The following is a 21,574-nucleotide window of genomic DNA, read 5'->3' on the forward strand; positions in this document are numbered from 1 at the left end:
CCCTTTTTCCCGTTCCACTAAAACTTGTATGCTTTAAAAGTTTGTAAAGACCTACTTAAAATGATCCATGTGATAAATGGATTTAATTTAGGCTTAACTTTGATCATTGTACATACATGGAGCATATGAAATCTGGTAAACAGAAGTTCTCATGCAAGCACATTTGATCTTAATGTGTTCTATGTATGTGTGTTGATCAGTTTATATTCATCTTAATTCTGTTTATATATAGTGATCATGTCTCTTTAGAACACTTGGATTAAATTGCTTGTAGCTAAAGAAACATCAAAAAGTTGATAAAAGAAATATAATTGCAATCTGTATTCAGACAGATTACAATTATATTTCTTTCATCAACTTTTTGATGTTTCTTTGGGTCAGCCAGCTTTAAATAGATGAATAAATATTTCTTATGTTTCATTAAATATCTAGGTATCTTTATATACCTTAGATATCTTTATTTCTATTTTGAAGATATGGATTCTTGATATGGAGCAAAATGATGGTGAGTGATGATGACAGTTTAAATTTATGGGGTGAACTATCCCTTTGTGTTTTTGTCAATGTTTTAGAAGGTTCACGTGATCAAGGCCCCAGCCTATATTCAAATGACAAATAATCAAACCCGTCAAAACCCTTTTTTTTTAGCATGTTTTTGTGTTCTGCTTTTGGTACCAAGAACCTTGGATTTTCACTGGTATTGGTACAGGATACAGAAATTTTGGTACCATGACAACACTAGAACTAACTTGTTACCTTTTTTTGAACTTAAATGTTCAGTGTTTAAATTTCTTAAAAGCTTACTCTCTTTGCACCAAACCATGTGCCATTCTGTTATTTATATCTGCCTTTTAAGAATCTTCACACAGATCTTTTGCCTAAAATGACTGTTTATTGTGACTGCATCTGTCAAGCTAAAGACCAGAAAAGAAAAAAAAAATATGAAAGTGGTCCATTCATCTTGTGTGCTGTATTCCACATGAATTTGGATATTACTTTTTCTCATATACTGTTTTTCACCTGCTATATAGTAGAAAAGTATGTACTTTTGGATGCAGCCAGTGATCTCTTGTCGTATAGAAGGATACTGAGTAAATGTTCCTTAGATTTCCCGATATGAAGATGAGTAAATAATAGCAGAAAGTTAATTTGTTGAAACTATTCTATTTGATTCTGTGATTCATGTTTCTGTCCACAAGATGGCAGCAGCATGTTTTGCTGATCTGCTGATGGCACCCATCAGCCCTCTCTGCGACTCCTAAACACTTCAGATGGGTTATTATTAGGGCCTATTTGCTCATAATTCTTTTAAAAACCACATTTCCACAGCCTGTTGCTCAAACTAATCATGACAGATCTTGAGAAAAGGCCCACCCAGGTGCTGTGTTTACCCACCATATTTCCAACATTATTGCTCAGAAAGAGAATTAATGGGAATCCCAGTCTGTCTCCAACTAAAGTTCAAGAGCAGGGTGGTTTTAACAACTGTGACCTGATTTTGTGACCTTGGAACCAATCGCAGGGACTCTCCACTGCATGAAATCCTTCTTTGGGTTTCCCCTGCTGTTCCTCGAATATGAGAAATCTTTCACAAGAAAACGGTGATAATTTCCAAATCTCTGACTTCTAAAACGACTGTCCGGTTTATAGACTTGTCATATTGTGATTGGAGGTATTCTATTGATCTCAGCTTTGGCTTATGTCCCACTCTAACATTCTAGACTCTTCTCCTTTCTAAATTCATGTTCTGTTGCATAACAGGAAGAGTTTTCTGCTTGACTGATGGCATTTATATGACTATTTCAGATGTGTTTTTCTTCAAGGCAGCTAATGGAAATGGCATTTATGATCTTATGAAGATCAGCTCCTTTTTTTTATTATATGTCTTGTGCCAAAAGATGATTGTGAAACAAGTGTCTTTTTGGCAGCATTCCTTTTGTCATTTGTTCTTCTTTTCTGATGCAAGACATTTGGACAGGCACTAAGTGAAGAGGAGTCTCAGATCTTGTCCTGACCATTGGCTGCCCTTGTATGTTATTTTTGGTTTTGGAGTGCCATTGTTTTTTATTAAGGCTCTCCAGTTGGATTTCTGCTCTAGCTGCTGTTTTGAGTTAGTCGTGAATGTGATGTGACCTGGTTTAAATCTATCCAGCCACAGTCACACAAAGCTGCAAGCTTAAATTAAAGAATTTAGATTTACACAACCCTCTACATTCATTGTGAATAAGTCACTCGCATATGCTACTAAATTTGAGTTCTGGTGAAAAAATGATGGCTAATATTAGCCGATGGCTAATAAATTCTCAGATTTTACTCGCCAGTGTGTGAGTTGGAGGCTAAGTATAAGTTTAGCACCGATATATTTTCACTCACGAAACACTCTCTGCCGGAGTGCTTCAAAATCGCTTTCTCTCACACATGCAGAGAGACCGAGAATTGACGTGCTAAGTGGAATTGGTATTCTTTGTTGTAGTTGAGTTCTTTTTGGAGTTCAGAGTTCATCTCATTGGCCGGCGCTCAACTGTTATCTTCCCTGTTTTGATTTCAGCAAATCAGTTTCTAGCGAATTCATAAATCCAACAGCTCATTAAACATTGCTGCATTTCATATTATTCTTCTTAGTACAATTCGTGTCATTTTCAGTATTTCTGTCAGTTATTTCCCAATTTTTTTACAGAAACACTGAATGACCAAAAAAGCACCCACCACCAGTCCTAAGTTCAGTTAAAATGACTAATATGCTTACATGGTTTTCAAGTAAGGTTACCAAAGTTCTGTCATTAAATAAAACTTGATTATCATATTATAATGCTTGACTGACTAATATTAAGTGTACTTTTGGAAATCTGCCATTTTACAAATATATCTATATCTCAATCAGTCCTGTGAGTAAACAAAGAAATTAAAATTGCCAATTAAATCCCCTTTATTTTTTTCTGATATCACTTAGGCCACACAGGCTGTTGACCATTGTTAACCAGTAGCCAAATGGCTTCATTTTTTATTTCTACCTTCAGTGTATTCCCTGTTGTTGTTGTTATTGGGTTTTTTTTCTTTCTTTTTTTTTTTTCGTAAAATTGGGTCATTTCAGCATTTAAACCAGCTTGTCATAGAATCATTAATGTCTTATAACCAGTATAAAATGAAGAGATTGCTGGTTTCAGTCCTGCTTTGCATGTCACTTTAAATCTATTCCAATATTGATAAATTCAAATTTCCACGTTACCATGGGAGCTGTACCATTGTTTCAGTCTCCCTTCCTAGGCGTGGTACAAAATTCTCCTCATTTTTGCCACATTTAGCTTCATGTGCATTAGTCACATGATGCAAGGTTAGAGTGATGGACAAAACATCTTTCATTCTTACTCTTCAGATTGACAAGTTTGTCTAGATTTGTCTTTTTTTTTTTTTTTTTTTTTGAATGGAAAAACATCTATAAATGCCCCCACTCACTCATGCAAGGCTTTGTTAAAGATAGGCAACCCATCTATTACTTCAGCTTGAAAATATGTAGTTTTCTATATCCCTAGTATTTAATCTGCGAACATTGCTCATTTTTCTTTCCATTTGTCAGAATTAATCGAGAATGTGAAGTTGATCCACAAACCGGTGTCTTTGCAACCAAGAGGACTGATAAACAAAGGAAACTGGTGCTATATCAATGCTGTATCCTTTTTCTTTGCCTCAGTTCTTACAGTCTTACTGATGTTGCTTAATACTGAATTGATCAGGCCATCTTGTCCGGTTTATTTATTTTTCCTTGACACTGAGCTTCAGACCCTGCAGGCCCTGATTGCATGTCCCCCCATGTATCATCTGATGAAGTCTATTCCCCTTTTCACTGAGACTCAGAGAACCTGCACATCCACACCCATGATGGATAACTTGTAAGTTTTAGACTATTTTGCTGCCCTTGTAAAGTAATAATTATTTATGTTATTGCACTGTGTTGTGGACTGGATGTGGAATAAGTCAGAACCTGATATCCATTCTGTGTGTTTACTAGTTTAAATACTACAGTAGACCATGTTACGTGATCGGTTTTGAAGTAAGGTATTTTCTATAATGCAGGATTGTCATATGCCACCACATCCACAGCATACATTGTTTTCAGACTTCACTGAACTGGAAATTCTCCGTTCAAAATAAAACTTTACAGGTTTTAAATGGTTTTTAATTGAAGTGAAATATGAATTGAGGCATCGGTTTATTCACTGATTCCAGATGTATCATTCATAATAAATAGTCTTTTAGTTTGCCTCCAAGTTTCAGATTAAGATGGAAATATGTGCACTTGACTACAGCTAAGATATTCTGATTGTGTTCAGTTAATCAACACATCAAATCACTGCAAAGACACGTCAGGAAAAAAAAGTAACATTTTCTTGGACCAAGTGCACTTTTCTGCCTTACTATGACTATATATATAAAATAAATTGTTGTACTGTTTTTTTCTACAAATGTTCGTGCCATTTACTGCATGCAATGAAATTAGAGAATAACTTAATTGTTTCTAATATGATGACCATAATCTCTTGTCTTATCTCTTGTCTTAACACTACAGTGTTCGGCTTGTAAATGAGTTCAGCAATATGCCTGTCCCTTCCAAAGCTAAACAGCAAGGTATTGTCTTTTCAGAGTTGATTGATTAACTCTTTTTATTCCCTGCTCTATATTTATTGATTAAATTATTTTCTTTTGTAGCTGCTGGAGAGAAGATAGTGAAAGATCTTAGAGTGGGTGCTCCTTTTGAACCCACATACATCTATAAACTCCTCACCCTCATCAAATCAAGCCTTTCTGAGAAGGTAAGCATTATGAAGACTGGGCTGTTTTTAATAGTCTATTAACAGTGGAATTTGCCAACGTCTCGTTCTTTGAGGGTGCCCAGTGGTACAGATTTTGAATGTCTTCTTTAACCTAAGAAAACTACAAATCTAGTTCATGCAATTTTACATTTATCCCCACCAACAATTTACCTCACCTCTCAACAAAGTCAAAATGATAGACACTCGTGCTTGACACATCCTAGGACAAGACCTTCCTGTTCAGTTTCTTTTTGTATCTGTCTGCACATTCACTAACACTGAGGAATGAGTGTCTTCTTGAGTCAGACAGTGCTAATGAACAAAATCAAAACTGAAAGATAAAGAACTCCGTTAATGAGCTGAATCTTTGGTTTCACAGTCTTCCGGATCTGGAAGAACAACTGTGTATCTAAGAAATACTACCTTTGCAGACAGTTTAGAGAGGATGGACGGCATTAGGGCACGGCCCAAATTGGACACTCCTTTGAAGAGAATTTCCCACAATCCTACATGTGCCATTTGGCAGTTGATTTGAAAAAACAGCAAATTTATTCATGTTCCATGTGCGTTGGCATTACTAAATTAAATTATAATGTGGTTCTTGTTAGGCTTTATGGTGCATTGGAAGCCTCTGCTTTCTGAAAGTAGTACCTTCATTCAAAAGCTTAGTCATTGTTTGACTGGTAACTGGTTTTTGTATGGAACATAGTCAAAGAGTGTGGTGTGGACTGTTAGCATGCGTTAATGATCTCTGTTTCTCTTTCAGGGTCGCCAAGAGGATGCGGAGGAGTACCTTGGTTTCATTTTAAATGGACTGCATGAGGAAATGCTGGCACTGAAAAAGCTTATCTCTCCACAGGAAGAGAGTACGTTCCCTTCTTAGTTCAGCATTAATTGCAAGGGACATCAGGCTCTTGTCTGGTGTCCTGTCCACTCTAGATAATAATCTATTCCTGACTGTCTTATATTAACTGAATTGTCTCTTCCTGCTTCTGAGCAGAAGCCCCCACACCAAATGGTCCTGAATCTCAGCCTGGAGTAGAGGAAGGCCCTGCTGAGGAGGAGGAAGAAGGCAGTGATGATGAATGGGAACAGGTCGGGCCAAGAAACAAAACCTCAATCACCCGGCAGGCAGATTTCATCCGCACTCCAATCACAGATGTATTCGGTGGCCACATCAGGTAGTGCACACCTCAGCTATTGTCCAGCTGGTACTTTGTGTATCTATAGTGTAGAAGTATTCACTACTTCAAAAGTGCTATCTTGTCTTAAAGGCTTTAGAACCAATGCTGTAGAGTTGTAATCCTCATAACAGTGGCTTCATGAGAAACTTGACCTCTTAAACCACATTAGGTAGATAGATATGCAGCACTTCTGCAAGAAAAATAAACTTGTGGAAAAGAAAAGCCATTGGAACCAGGAATGGGCTTGGCCTTTTCATTGGCACCCACTGCACACTGTGGTATGACACAAGAGCTCAGAGAGTGTGGTGCCATCTTCAGCCCATCCTGCTGTCCCGATGCTCCTCCAAGCTGTGTGGCTTGGGCCATTACAAACAATTCACTGCAGAATAGCAAACCCTGTGGCTCACCACCACCGCCCAACTAATTTAGGTGGCTGCAGAAATGCAGACGCTTGAACGTGGGGGCGTCAAGGCTTAAATGAAGCCTTTTCTCTGTGTGTTTGGGACCATGGTTTGGCTATGGTGTCTTTTGGTTCACTGTTAGAGAATTTAATTGCGTAGCTAAGCCTTTCTTTTGCTTTCCTGTAAGAAACCTACAGTTTTTGGCTTTCAGATTCATAATAGCATACTATAATTTGATGGACGGTGATGGTTTTAAGTCCGCTAGGGCTTATTACTTTTTGTTTAAACTCTTTTTTTTTTTTTCTCCTCAGTTGTTTCTCACCATAAATATAGCAGTGGTAGCTGTCATGGTGCTTCATTATTAACAAACTTGGCTGCATACTTTTTTCATTCTACTAGACAATATGATTTATTTCTAGGGATTTCCTTTTGTTTGGAAACACCACCAAGTTTCTCCCATGCAGAGAGTATAAACTATTTATTTATTTTTGTTATTTTGGTTAGTTTTTAACAAAAACTTGTTAGAATTAAATAATAGTTAAGTTTTTTTTTTTTTGGCACATTGAAGGCTTTGAAAATAACTAGACTAGTCAACATTTGAAGTGGATCAAAACCTTTCATCAAACTATATTTTAACTTTTTTCAGAAAAATTCAGTAGTTGCATTGACATTTTAATTGCAGATTTAACATTTGTAGATGATCTAAAGCAAAAGAGCTGTAAATTCAAAATCTTTTAGAGCTGCTCGTATTTAAGGTTTCAGAATCCATTTGAAAAAATGAATGTATAAATTGGTTTATATACAATTTTATTTGAGGTACAAGTCATGTTTGTGAAGGTTTTGTTTTTTTGTTTTTTTCTTCATGTCAGCTATAGCTTGTGACCTATTCATCTTATCAAGGCATATCAGCATACTTTTTTCATTCCAAGCCAATGACTGCGTTTACATTCATGGACATTATCAGCCAATTACCATGATATCATGCATCCCAAATAATTATTTAATATGGTTTAAATTGACCTTTTTCTTTTAACAGGGAGTAGTGGTTTATTAATTAAACATAGAATTGGTCCACTTTTCTAAATTATTATTAAATTTTTTGATAGATCTGTGGTATACCAGCAGAGCTCAAAAGAGTCAGCCACCTTGCAGCCCTTCTTCACGCTGCAGCTGGACATCCAATCAGAGAAGATCCGCACAGTCCAAGAGGCCCTGGAGGTACTGGTGGCGCGGGAGTCCGTTCAGGGCTACACCACTAAGAGCAAGCAGGAGGTGTGAATCATTATCATTGTTTCATTATCACATTAGTTTTTCTGTGGGCTGTTTATTTGGCTCCCTTTACTCTGCTTTAATGTTTCCCATTGAAACCTAAGAAGGATTTTAATATCATTGCACTAGCTGAGCACTTGTGTTAGAATTGTATTTCATAAATATATTAAACAATGTGAAACTCTTCATATCTAGAGTGGAAAGGAGAAAGTATTAATGTTGATGCTAATGAAATTGGAACCTGTGGCTGATTTCCCACCCTCCTTTTCTGCTTCAGATTGAGATCAGCCGGCGAGTGACTCTTGAAGAGCTTCCTCCAGTGCTGGTGCTTCACCTCAAGAGATTTGTTTTTGAGAAGACCGGTGGATGTCAAAAACTGGTCAAGAATATTGATTACCCTGTCGATCTGGAGATCAGTAAAGGTGCTCGTTTCATTTTTGTAAAACTGTTACTGCTGTCACATTTTAGCAGGTTTCACCATCTACTAAATGAGATTGCATAATTTCAGTTGCGCTTGTTCTTTATTAAGTGATACCAGGAGAAAAAACCCAGTTTCTTTATTCTTTACTCAATTTCACTTGAGAAACCTCTTTATTTTAATGGATTGTTCCAAGATGTGATAAGCCATTGTTTTGAAAATCTGGTGAGTGTGATTGTTTATGAGCAACACATGTGCATGTGCTCTCAATTCTGCTACCCACGAAGAGACCGGGTTCCCCACAAAATATGAACCTGACAAAAATAAACGAGCACTAATGAGGGAGCAGAATAAATACTTCTCCATTGTGAGTGACTTCCTGCTGATTAAAGTAGGCTAGATGTCACTCAATACAATTGGGAACCATAAATTCCAGTCTGCATGTTAGTTCATATGGACTTTATTTAGAACAGCTTCTCTGGATTCAATTTATTATGTTTTCTACACACATGATGGTTTACAGAACTATCAAATGGATCACACTAATAGTTTAAGTTGACCAGCCGTAAAAACAGCTGCTGCATATTAGAATGATTTATCATGATTTTCAGATCTCTTGTCACCGGGGGTGCGGGGCAAAACTCTGAAAGGCCAAAGAACCTACAGGCTCTTTGCAGGTACGTTTGTTTTGGTTTATTCCATTTTTATTCTGCAACTACACTTCTACACAAGTCTACTCTTTGTGGTGCAGTTGTGCATTATACACTTAATTCTAAACTTTCTCTGACCTAACAACTAAAAAGACCATTTCAACACTGGTCTGTAACAACTTAGATCTGAAAAAGACTCCAGTGGGAAGCAGTACTTTATTCAGCAGTTCTTCTGAACTGCATTAAAAGCAAGGCTGAAATGTTCATTAAAAAAAAAAAAGTCTATGAATGTTAGCAATACTGGTCTATTTAAGACGATGCAAGCAGCATTACAACCCAACATGAAAACAGCGGCGCAACTGGTGTTTATGATAGAGAAGGAAGCATAGCATATTAACGCCGTGAGCGGGGGACAGTAGCACCAGTTTATGTGGTTAGAAGAAATCTCTAGCATTAATTATCATGGCTTGTCTCGAAAAACGAAGAAAGTAACATTTGAATGCAGTTGTTATTAATTGGCTGTCGGTGAACATGTCAAACTAATAATCAAAGAAAACAGATTTTAACTTGGAGGAATCTTTTAGGATTTGAGACTATTGTCTTTACTCCCTTACTAGAGTAAACTACTCAATTAGTTTTCAGATCTTTGATAGCTGAGATTTTAAAAAGTTCTGCTGAGTCACAGACATTACTACATGTGAAGAAATAAGGGAAAGACATCCAGGCTTGTTTGCTATGAGCTTCTGTACACACTGATGTTACCTAAGAATGGCCCTCAGCTATACTGCGTTGCGTACAATTCCCTGCCCGAGGATTTATCATTTGGACCTTTTCCACAGTTAGATACTAATCCTGTTTATAAGAGCTTACCTGACAGGCCTGTGCACAAAAACTTATATTATGGCTTCCAGCAAGCTGTCGTCAAGACGTCCATCCTTCCAGCACTTTCCTATTTGCTGACTAGTTAGGCCTTGTCTTTCTCTTCTCTGCCCCCACACATGACATACTGACCTGTTTAAACACACATGGCCTTCCCTTACAGGGGATGTTCACCTTTTTCCCCTGCCTCCAGGAGTGAATTGTAGTTTATTTTTCTTTCCTGAGGGGAAAAAGTGGCTCCCTGCTTGTCAAAAAGTAGTCTGTCCAGCAGTTGCCATACCAGTAAATTTCCCCTCAGCCTATTTTCTTAATTCTCACAAGTTTGAACATCTGGTAAGAGTGGAAAATAGAGTTTGTTGTCTCTAAACCTTTCATTTAATTGTCTGTGATTATAGCACACATGATATTTCACATTTTCTTACCGTAAAATGTTGCTGGCAGCCAAACATTTACTACAATAAGTGTTGAGTGTGTCCTATCAAGTCTGTATTCTGCCAATTTTCCTGTGCGATTGATATTTGAGCGCCATTAATTATCTCTTGTTTGTTGTAGTTGTAGAAGAGGTTTATGATGGGTCTAAAGGTTTTTTACGGTATTTTGGCCTGTGAAGCATGTACAGATTTTTGTTAAAACACGCTCCAGGTGCTCAAAGTTACATGTTAATGTAAAAACATGTTTTTAGGAACCTGTCAAATCCCCTGTTGATGTGCAGGGATTGTGTAATCAATGGTCATTTCATCTGTCATGCTTTTCAGTGTGAAATGGTTGAGACTGCCAATCAACCCAACAACTGTTTAAAGTTGTATCACTGTAGTTATTACACTTGTTATATATTACAATTATTTTTGCTATAATAACTATGTAGTAATGCTCTTTTAAAAGCTGTAGGAGTTTAATGCTTTTAATCAATTTGATCTATTTGGGACGCAAAACAGATGATTCATAAGTATTTCATAATCTGAAGCTGTTTTGCACTGAAGTCAAAAACAACAGTCAAAGGAAAAATAATAGTCAGAAATGTGACTAATCCAATCTGGATTCATTATTAAAAACCCAATATATGCACACCTGTGACCGCACGAGTTGAATTGTGTAACGCTGAAGGTTGCAACATTGTTTAGCTACTGTAAACAACTAAACTTCTGCTGCCTCCTGATTTGTTTTGGACCCATCTGGCACTGTATTTTCACACATCTGAACAGAAATAGGAGTGGCAGAAAATCTATTGGTGTGAGTTTGAGTTTTGTAAATGCTGAGTCCCTTGTGTTTTCCCTCAGTCGTCTATCACCATGGGAACAGTGCCACGGGTGGCCACTACACTACAGATGTCTTCCACATCGGTCTGAACGGCTGGCTGCGCATTGATGACCAGGCGGTGAAGATCATCAATCAGCATCAGGTGGTGAAGCAGACTGCAGAGCGCACTGCCTACCTGCTGTACTACCGTCGTGTGGACCTGCTGTAGAAACCATACTCGTACACACAAACACTCTCTCTCTCCTTTCTCTCACACACACACATATACACATTGAAACACACGTTTACATGCAGACACTTACACAATCTCAAACACACACACAACCACGTGTCTCAACAGGAACACTGCCCAATTTCACGATTATCCTTTTTCCCTCAACCCTGCTATTCCAGAGAGTCAGCTTTTCCAGTCTTTTTTTTTTTTTTTTTGAAGAGGAAAAGACATCAGACGTATCTAAAAGACTTTCCTGTAATAGTGTTTTCCCCCTCCGTGCACGGCCTCGCGCAGGTCTGGAGAAGCTGAGGGGAGATATGTTAGCACTGCAGAACGCTCCAGTTTGGAGACACAGAACTGAATCACTTCAAATGGCTGCAGCCTCACATTTGACTGGCCAGAGTGGATCCCAGCTGAAAGAACTCAAACCAGTTGAGGCTGATGGACTGCTGGAGAAAATCTTTTCTTTTCTTTTTCTTTCAATCTACTTTTTTAAATGGCATAGGAGAAAATATGAAGTGTTTTGCCTTTTAGCAAGAGGAGATGTCAGTCTAATTTGCAGCAGTTAAGTGGAGCCTGTTAAATTCTTGACTAGAGCATCAAAGTGGCCCAACACCAGCAAGCTTCCAGAATTTGTGTAGATCTCAAAGTAGGAGTTTGTCGCAACTCCACCAATACCACCACCACAACCTCTTCTCTCCCCCATTTCTCTGATGCTTCAGATCTAGATTGCACTTGAGTTTTGGGAACAACAAAGATAATGGGTGGGAGAAAGGGTGCTGCAGTGTGCTGAAATGGTAAAAAGTAAAACGAAAAAAAAAAAAAACTAAAATTGGCTTCCTGGTTTGAGACCTTCAGTGTGATTTTTGGGTGTAGGATTAGAATTACTGTCTTACAATTTTAATGCGCTTTAGGGCATAAATGATTACAAAAGCTTTGTGCACGGTAAAATATAAAACCGGACAATTAAAAAAGGCAGATGTGCATTTTGTTCATTTCTTGCCGATATTTAAGTTTTAAAAGTATTAAATGCAAAAAATTTGAAACTTGGCGGCGGTAACCTTGATCAGCTCCTTGGGGGGTGTGTTGTGATTTTTTTTTTTTTTTTTTTTTTTCTTTTGTTTTCTTCTTCTTAGACTTTGTGTAGTTTCACTCATTTATGCTGGCGAGATACCAGAGATGTCTGATACTCCATCATGAACATTGACTCACTTTGTTTGAGTGAGATGTAAAAAAAAAAAAATTGTGCCCTTTCACCATCTTTCATTAGTTCTGTTCGTTCTTTTCCTGTATTGTACGAGTAAAGTGTATCCGCTGTCCACTGGCTGCCTTTTGATATCAGTAGAGCAGCAAGAACTGAGCCACTCCTGCCGAGTTTGGAGAGGGAGCTGTGTTGAGATGCATCTCATTCTGTATGTTAGCCCGCTCCGAGCAGTCAGCTTGTAATATACATGTTGAGGCTCCGTGTGCAGCTCTGAGGATAATAGCTCAGAATGGGTAGCTAAAAATGTCTCTACAGTTAAATTGCTGTGTCGCACAAGGTGAGATCAGCTTTGCCTGATGAAGTCTAAAGTGTGACCAGAGATGCGCACAAACAGCAAATCATGTTTGCGTCTCTTTTAGAGACCTTGCATCATCAATATAATACCTGATTGTATTTTATTTTATTTGTTTTCTTCATTCCCCGTTCAAATATTTTCTGTTCCATTTAAATTTATATTTTGAAAGGAAATGAGCCCAGGGTTAAAGCACAACAATGAATAAAGTTATACATGAACCATGCTTGACCCCTATTTATTTCAATTTGATTTTTTTTTTTTTTTTTTTGTATTTAATTAACCCAGTAACTTTGCTTTACTTTCCCAGGCCCAGAAAGGATAGACAGGTTTTGCACTGAGCTGATATTATGTTGATAGCTGAAATCATCAAGTGAGCTAAGTTATTAAATAAAAGTGATTTGAGTGATGGGTTTTTGAAAACGCTGCACACATTCTTGTTCAACACCCTATTACTGAGTATTTCTCTAATAACAAATAACTTTTTGGGAATGTTTCAGGCTTTACACTGGATGTATCCAATCTTTACACAAGCGATACGTGCATTTTAGCCCCACACAAATGCGCAAAGTTTTTGTTGTTGACGATTTGTAGAAAGTCAACACGTCTCTTCCAGGAACCGATCCTTTGAGCTGAGCGTTCACACAGTCCTGCCTCTGACCACAGGTTAGGCTGGTGTGAACTCATCTTTCCACTCTAGAAATGCAGAGCATGGATTTCACATCCATCTGAATGAGCTTATTTTATCCCAGCAGCACAGGCACAGCCAGAACCTTCCCTCCAATCCATGTAATCCCAGTTTTTGTAATTTCATTTACAGTCAGTTGATATGTCAGATTTTGTGTACATAAAGGGTCATTTTTCCTTTCAATTGCTTGTTTAAAGTTGCCAAGTCATGCTTTACCATGCACCCTTTTGAACTTTTTGAATTTGGTTTATTTGAATCTACAGAAGGACACAATGACGCATCCCCATGTGAAACCAAAGGATACAGAACTTCTATATAAACAGACACTGATGCCTCTTATGATTGCAAGAAGATAAAATGTACAAATTAAGTACGCCACCCCCAACCTCCCAAACTTTGATGTCTTTATATGTCCCATTCAAGAACTTAAACTGATTTCAATTGAGATGCTTTCTCGTCACTGGAAGCTGCTTTTGGAGAAATCACCACTGTTTCTTACTGTTGGTTTTAATGTGTTAACTCCCATTTGGTAGCATCTGATGTGCTCATGTTGGTTTCTTTTGTCTGTTTCAAGGTGGAGATCTATTAGTTTGACTCTTCGAGGTGGTTTCTTTCTCTTCCTTCAGTATGTCAGTCAGGGAAAGTCCTGGTGTATAGTTCAGATGCTGTCTGTCTTTGGTTTGTTCTTCCTAACTCTTGTGTCTGCTGAGATCTTGATGCGTTTGGAAAATGAGCTACATACAAATATATGCTGTGTCTCATCCTTGGCCTTCAGCCTTCTACTTTTGTCAACTGTTCAAATAAAACACAAATTGTGGCAAAGCTTTATTCCTATAGCAGATTCAAGTCCAAAGCCTTTCGAACGAGGCTGTTCAATGTAGTCTTTTCCATTGCATGTTGCTCCCTCTCTTGAGGAATGTGCAGCGTAGCCACGAGCAAACATGAAATAAAAAGAAACTGATTCTTGCAATTCCTCCTCACCATGTATTGTAAACTAACCAAAGGTAGGTTGAATTTCAAAATTGCTTTTCTTTGTGTGTGTTGTTCCACATTTCTACCATAGTTCTCGTTCTCCGTCTGGCTGTTCTGCATGCACTTGTGGCTCAGTTGGCTGCCTGTTCGTCCAGTGTGCAGTTTCTAGGTCACATGGCTTCATTGTTTGTCTTGTAAAGGCTGTCTCATCACTTGTAGGAAAAGAGCTTCTCCACAAAGCTTTGGTCGTTTGCTTTTAAACATGCAATCAAATGTGGTATTTTCTTTGTTAATATCATAATACAGTTTAAGATTTGTTACAGGGGCTACAATCTATGGTTGGATTGGATGATCATACTCTGAATGTATTTGGAAAGTGCCCATACTTGGTGCATAGCCTGGCACTGATCTTTACTTGGCAGAGGTTACATCTGTGTATTCGAAGTTAGAAAAGAAAAGAAACGCGAACACTATGAAGTTCAGTGCATCAGATAATGTTGCAAACCAAGTGCATTTTGAACCAAGTCAATGGCTCATACTCTTTAAAGCCAAAAGAACATGTAATTGAAATAGAAATCTATTGTGTTTTAGGTTTTCTTTGTCACTTTTTATCAGTTTAATGTCATTGCTTAATAAAGAAAACAATATACATGCATGCACACATATGAAGAGTTCAGATGCAAAATCCTTGAAGTGCTGTCTGAAATCATCTATGAGCGCGGTTTTTTTTTCAGGCTCCTGTATTTGTTCTATACATTGCCACTGAATAAAATTACTGAACCTAAACATAGGAGCTTAATAAAAATGCTCATTTTAGATGAAAAAAGAGGCTTTTGCATCTGAATTCACACACACACAGAGAGAGAGAAAGAGAGAGATGGCAATTAAAACAAAAGTTGAATGGTTAAAAATAAAATTCGCTCCAATCTAGCATATGAACTGAACTTTATAAATATAAAGGACCAGGACCAGTGTCCCCGCTGTGAATTGTGGTTCTCTACATACTGTGCATTTAGATTTGGATGGTATAAAGAATTCCGCTCAAATCTAACATGAACGAAAAGCCACACAACCTGTGTTTGATTTCGTTGGGGTCCTTAAAAGACATTGCTTTGTAACTTGAATCCCCACCATCGCAGTTATACTTTGGCCTCTGATTGTCTTATAATGATGTAGTATTACTTCATGATTGTCTTGGCTGCTTGAACAGACCTTAAAAGAATTATGTTTAGAAAAGAGGAAAGATCTTTTACAAGTTCTTACAACAATAAATTGTCTTAGTGCCTCTGACCAGCCCATAATTAGCATTTGACATGGAGCAGTTCCCTCTTTCCCCGTCCAGGGTTGGCAAAGACCAGCTCACTCAAACAAAGTGCAGGCATTGAGTCTTAAACATGTGCCTCAGCTCAAGGAGAACAGCATATTCAAAACAGACAAACTGTTTCTAATGCCCAGGTTACAGTGATTCGATTGTAGACTTCGGGTTGAAATGAACATTGTGTTTAATGTACTGTTTCACAGAAAACACCAAATTCTAAGTGGTTTCTTCCTTCATTCTAAAGTATTGCTGAGCTGTTAGAAATTCCAATGGAATAAAGGCTCTTTTTCTTCTAGGTGTTCATATGTGGAATATAATTCATGTGGAATATAATTCAAAGGAATGAAATCTATGTAACTCCTGTCATGCCAAGCAATGTTGTTTTGTAACATTAGGGGCTTTTGACCTGGGTGGTTATAGGACCTGGGCACCAGGGCTTTTTTCTTGGTTGCATTTGCACCGCTGATAGGAATACTGAAGTGATGTCATTTAAGGGCAACATTCAACTACGTCAACAATTAGAGGATGAAGAAATTACCCATCTGTCGCTGTTTTTGTTTGTGTTTGCACATCTTTTAAAAAATTTTGGGTCCAGGTGTTACGTATGGCATGTTTTCAGCCAATCAACAACATTTGTATCACTGGTACTTCCTGTTCTGGGTTACACACTGAATTTAGTCCCAAAAGGCATTGCTATAGAATCAAGCTCCAAGGTGTAAATGTGCCTAAAACTGCGTACGTCCTCACATAAAATAAAATAAAACTATGAAAATGTTCCTCCAACGTGAAAGCCCCTATTGAGAGTATATTCATTTTTATACATTTGTATTTATTTAGGAAGTTTATTGAAGTAGTTATATTTACATTTTCCAGTTTTAGGAATTTTGTTATTGTAATTTTTCTTAGGGTTAGTTAAGTTTTAGGTTGTTTAGTAGTATTAATTTATGATGGTAACCCTGGTCCCAAGAATTTGGTTCATCACAAATACATTTTTTCTATCTAGAGCCAGGTTTCTTGAATTAAACTACAACTTTTCTTAATATTTGTATTTGCCATTTAGCATTATGTTTTGATTATGTTGAGGAATTCTGGGCAACTTTTTTGTTTTTGTTTTTAGCTTTCATATATATATATATAAATACACACACACACACCCGCACACAGGTCCTTCTAAAAAAAAAAATAGCATATTGTGAAAAAGTTCATTTTTTTCCATAATGTAATGATGGGCTACAGAGAAGCAGCACTGGACTGTTGCTCAGTGGTCCAAAGTACTTTTTTCGGATGAAAGCAAATTTTGCATGTCATTCGGAAATCAAGGTGCCAGAGTCTGGAGGAAGACTGGGGAGAAGGAAATGCCAAAATGCCTGAAGTCCAGTGTCAAGTACCCGCAGTCAGTGATGGTCTGGGATGCCATGTCAGCTGCTGGTGTTGGTCCACTGTGTTTTATCAAGGGCAGGGTCAATGCAGCTAGCTATCAGGAGATTTTGGAGCACTTCATGCTTCCATCTGCTGAAAAGCTTTATGGAGATGAAGATTTCATTTTTTCAGCACGACCTGGCACCTGCTCACAGTGTCAAAACCACTGGTAAATGGTTTACTGACCATGGTATTACTGTGCTCAATTGGCAGCCAACTCTCCTGACCTGAACCCCATAGAGAATCTGTGGTATACTGTGAAGAGAAAGTTGAGAAACGCAAGACCCAACACTCTGGATGAGCTTAAGGCCGCTATCGAAGCATCCTGGGCCTCCATAACACCTCAGCAGTGCCACAGGCTGATTGCCTCCATGCCACGCCGCATTGAAGCAGTCATTTCTGCAAAAAGATTCCCGACCAAGTATAGAGTGCATGACTGAACATAATTATTTGAAGGTTGACTTTTTTTTTGTAGTTGTATTAAAAACACTTTTCTTTTATTGGTCGGATGAAATATGGTAATTTTTTGAGATAGGAATTTTGGGTTTTCATGAGCTGTATGCCAAACTCATCAGTATTAAAACAATAAAAGACCTGAAACATTTCAGTTGGTGTGCAATGAATCTAAAATATATGAAAGTTTAATTTTTATCATTACATTAAAATAATGAACTTTTTCACAATATGCTAATTTTTTGAGAAGGACCTATGTATATATATGTGTGTGTGTGTATGTATGTATGTATGTATGTATATATATATATATATATATATATATATACTTGCACCTAGTTGCCAAGGAACATTTTTTATTTTTATTTATACTGAAGAATGGTTTCATTTCAGATTGAATTCAATTAATATAAACCATTTTTAAAGTTCAAGTTAACAATATCAGCAGTTCAAATACATGTTTTTCTGAGCCGACCAGTGAATGTCAAAACGCAGCAGCTTGGTTTATTATTTATTTTTTTGTGGATACCATGATGAAATGGATGAATAGAGAAGTTTAAAAGAACGTATTTGAAATAGAAATATGTTTTACATTTCCTTTGTCACTTTTTATCAGTTTAATGCGTCATTGTTTAATAAACTGTTTATTTATGCAAGAAAATACAATACACATATATTAAGAGTTCACATCCAAAAGCTTTCAAGTGCCATCTGAAATCTTCTGTAATGAGCGTTTTTATCAGGCTCCTATAATTATGTTCTTTTATTTCATTAATTGTATAGAAAAGGCAGCAGGTAGGTAAAAAAAAAAAAAGTCAGTTTAATGTTTTTAAAGTAACAGTCAATCCATAAATATAAATTTAGGAATAATTTATCCTCATGTCATTTCAAACCTGTATTTTTTTTTTTCTGCTGCTGCTAGACAAAGTAATTTTGAATAATGGTGATGATGGCCAAGCCGTTTAGGTTCCCGTATACTTTTATTGTATTTCATTGGAAGCCAATGGTACCTGAAACTGTTTAGTTACCAACATTTTTGGTTGCACTCTCCCTTTAATAGCCATCAAAAAAATATCAGGCAGTGATGAAACATCTGCTTGAATAGAATAAAATAGTCTCTACTTATTTATTGCTTCTTTATAAGTTATTTTAAAAGAATGCATAATTTTGAATGCACGTCAATGGAAAAAGATAATTTTTGCCCTCAAAATGGCATAGTTGTGGCATCTACCAGGAGGGTCTGACTGGACTGTACCATTTTCCATTGGCCAATACTAACTGGATTTAATAACTAATGTGGTCAATGGGGTCAGTCCTTGCTTTCAGCTTCCATTGCTCCTCTTTTAGCTGCTTTTCTATCTAGTGAAATTCATCTGTTGTAGATTTTCTTCCTATCTCACTACTTACCGAGAGGGTCTCCAAACTTTACTGTTGAATCACTGAGAGAAGCAAATCAACACTGTAGGGCAAGAAACACTGGCAATTAAATTCAGACCATCACTGATTACATGATGAGCTGCAGCACTCGCTGAGGATGTTTGTGTGTGCAGTTTTCTGTTCAGTGTTTGTGTGCAGATATGGATTACCAAGGACTGTTGCTCTCCAGAACTGAATTGACATGGGATGTTCTCAGAGGATTTGAAGTCGCCATGACCTGTAATGAACTGAAGTCTTGTGTGGAAATCAAGCTTAGCACCCGCTAGTGGATGCATGAGGAATAAATAATCGAGTGGAAATCTCTGTAGTGCATACTGAATGTGCACCCTAAATCTTAAGTGCATTTAAAAAAAATAATAATTGTATTTGTAGTTTATATTCATGAAATAAAAAGCCACATAACGTTTACATTTCTCAACACACTTTTAAAAAGTGCCCTTTATAATATTTTAGCACTTTAAATCTTTTATCATGTTTTAAAGTACACTAAATTTGATGTGTTGACTAACATACTAAAGCAAATGCAACATACTTGATTGTAATTTTAACTAGTGTTATTCGCTTACATTTCTATATAATATATTTTAAAAGTACTAAATTGCAACTTAATTATTACAAATGTTATTTAAATGAATGATAAAAGCTTCAATAGAAATGACTTACCTATTTTTATTTTACAATGAATGCTTTTCAGAACATTCAGCAGTATTTTAACCATGTTTCAAAGACAATAGAATTATGAAATTCAATGTAATTAAATGTCAGAAAATGGTACATTCAGTTATATATATATATATATATATATATATATATATATATATATATATATATATATATATATATATATATATATATATATATATATATTAAAGTATACTTTTCCATTGTAAGTGAAAGTATGCTGAAGTCCTATTTCCACAAGGCATGTTTTAACAGCATTAAGCATAACATACTTTAAATGTTTTACATAGTATTCCATTGTTTGTATAATTTAGCATGTTTATCTTAGAAGATAACGTGATTATTTTAATCTTTTAATTCTTTTGCAGTGCATTGTGGGATACAGTAACCAGCACAACTGTGTATAATGTTCTGGCATATGCATGTATTCTGACGTATTAAGTACAATAGATTGTATACACATAATATTCTACACAACTACTAGTATGGTACTAAGCTTTTCTAAAAGCAGCCACAGTCCCAATCCAAACTAACACTCTACCACGTTCGCCAAGGGAGTTGTTGAAATTCTGCCTGAATATATAAATTGCTGAATCAAACGTCAGCGTAATTGAAAACCAATCATACACAGTTATTGTTTTTATGCTCTTGAAAGCCAATAAAACATCTTTATATGTGCAATTGTGATGTTGCCATGTGTGGCTGTCCATGAATCACAGCTTGATGCAAAGGGGCCAGTACAAACACAATGAAAAGGAAGCACCAAGGACACCCCTTTACAAAGCGTTCGGGTTCGAGTGCCAAAAGAGCAGCCTCTGTGTTTGAACGGTTGACTTTTACTGAACATTGCTCTGGTGACGCAAAAAGTAATGCATTGGTCCCTGTGTTTCCCCCCTTAGTAAGAAACATTGTTTAATAGGTTAATGGCTGGACCACAAACTCTGCTATATAAACCTGAGATTATGGCTTCCCCTCTCACCGCTGAGCTCTGGGATTGTTGTGCTTGGACTTCAGAGTGTCACAGCTCAGTTTTCTCATAAAAGAGAAAATGATTTGAATACACAAAGCAGGGAATGAGTCTGGTTTGGAAGAAGGTAACATGCGGCTGCAAGGTCAGCATTACTCTAACGGTCATTTCAGCACTGCTGTGCAGAGGCAGAATTTATATGAACAAGACACTAATGGACCAAAATGCAGTTAGTGACTGTTCAGTATATAAAATGGAGTATTTTTCCATGTCAATAACATGCCTTCATTTCAATAACCCAATTCATCAACACAATTCGCATATGGCAACTATACAAAAACATCTTAACCCGAAAAGCTTGTCATAATCTTTGGCATTTACAGTAAAATACCGGCAGCTGTGGTTCCCAGAACTTTACCATAAAAAATAAGGTAGCAACAATTTAGGTTTTACAGACTTAAATTAAATTCACAATAAAATACCATATTTCATTAACTGATGTAATGTTAATAAACCAACATATTGAAGTACTAATATCTGTTTTGAACCACTGTAATGCATTGATAACTACCAAAAACTGGTGGTGATGAGAAAGTCATTTGATGAACCAAAACTCATCACAAACAGCTTTTCTATGAGCTGAGGAGCTAGGGCAAGACTTGTATACAGAAGGTGCACAGTGTCTTTCACACAAACACTAAACCCTTATCATGGTGACATGATTCTGAAATAATGCAATAAACATTAATTTAACATTAGATGTAAGATTAAACTCTAACGTACACAACTGATAAGAAAAAAAAACCTAAGAAGAAATGTTATTTCAACAAAAGAACATCAAATATGAAGTGTCATGCAGGGAATTCTGGGAGTGTCAATTTACGTTTTTTTCACTGTAAATTAAACAATGACTTTCTCACTTAAAAAACTGTATTTTACTGTAAAATTACATTAAATGTAATTACATTTATTCACTGAATATAGTATGGAAACTTAACTGTTA

General features: G+C 36.8%; 1 protein-coding gene across 2 annotated transcripts in view; it reads left to right on the forward strand.

Annotated features, from left to right (window-relative positions):
• Positions 1-14,152, forward strand: part of LOC113106445 (ubiquitin carboxyl-terminal hydrolase 10-like) — a 30,872-nt gene extending 16,720 nt beyond the window's left edge. For both annotated transcript variants that reach the window (XM_026268368.1, XM_026268369.1), the window contains 10 exons: positions 3,575-3,666; positions 3,778-3,887; positions 4,565-4,623; positions 4,705-4,808; positions 5,575-5,674; positions 5,809-5,989; positions 7,500-7,665; positions 7,940-8,084; positions 8,692-8,757; positions 10,887-14,152. In XM_026268368.1, coding sequence (XP_026124153.1) covers positions 3,575-3,666; positions 3,778-3,887; positions 4,565-4,623; positions 4,705-4,808; positions 5,575-5,674; positions 5,809-5,989; positions 7,500-7,665; positions 7,940-8,084; positions 8,692-8,757; positions 10,887-11,074 — 1,211 coding nt within the window. In that variant the 3' untranslated portion in view covers positions 11,075-14,152. The remainder of the gene's footprint in view (positions 1-3,574; positions 3,667-3,777; positions 3,888-4,564; positions 4,624-4,704; positions 4,809-5,574; positions 5,675-5,808; positions 5,990-7,499; positions 7,666-7,939; positions 8,085-8,691; positions 8,758-10,886) is intronic.
• Positions 14,153-21,574: the final 7,422 nt, after the last annotated feature.

The sequence above is a fragment of the Carassius auratus genome, chromosome 7 (assembly GCF_003368295.1).
Source record: "Carassius auratus strain Wakin chromosome 7, ASM336829v1, whole genome shotgun sequence".
NCBI lineage: Eukaryota > Metazoa > Chordata > Actinopteri > Cypriniformes > Cyprinidae > Carassius > Carassius auratus.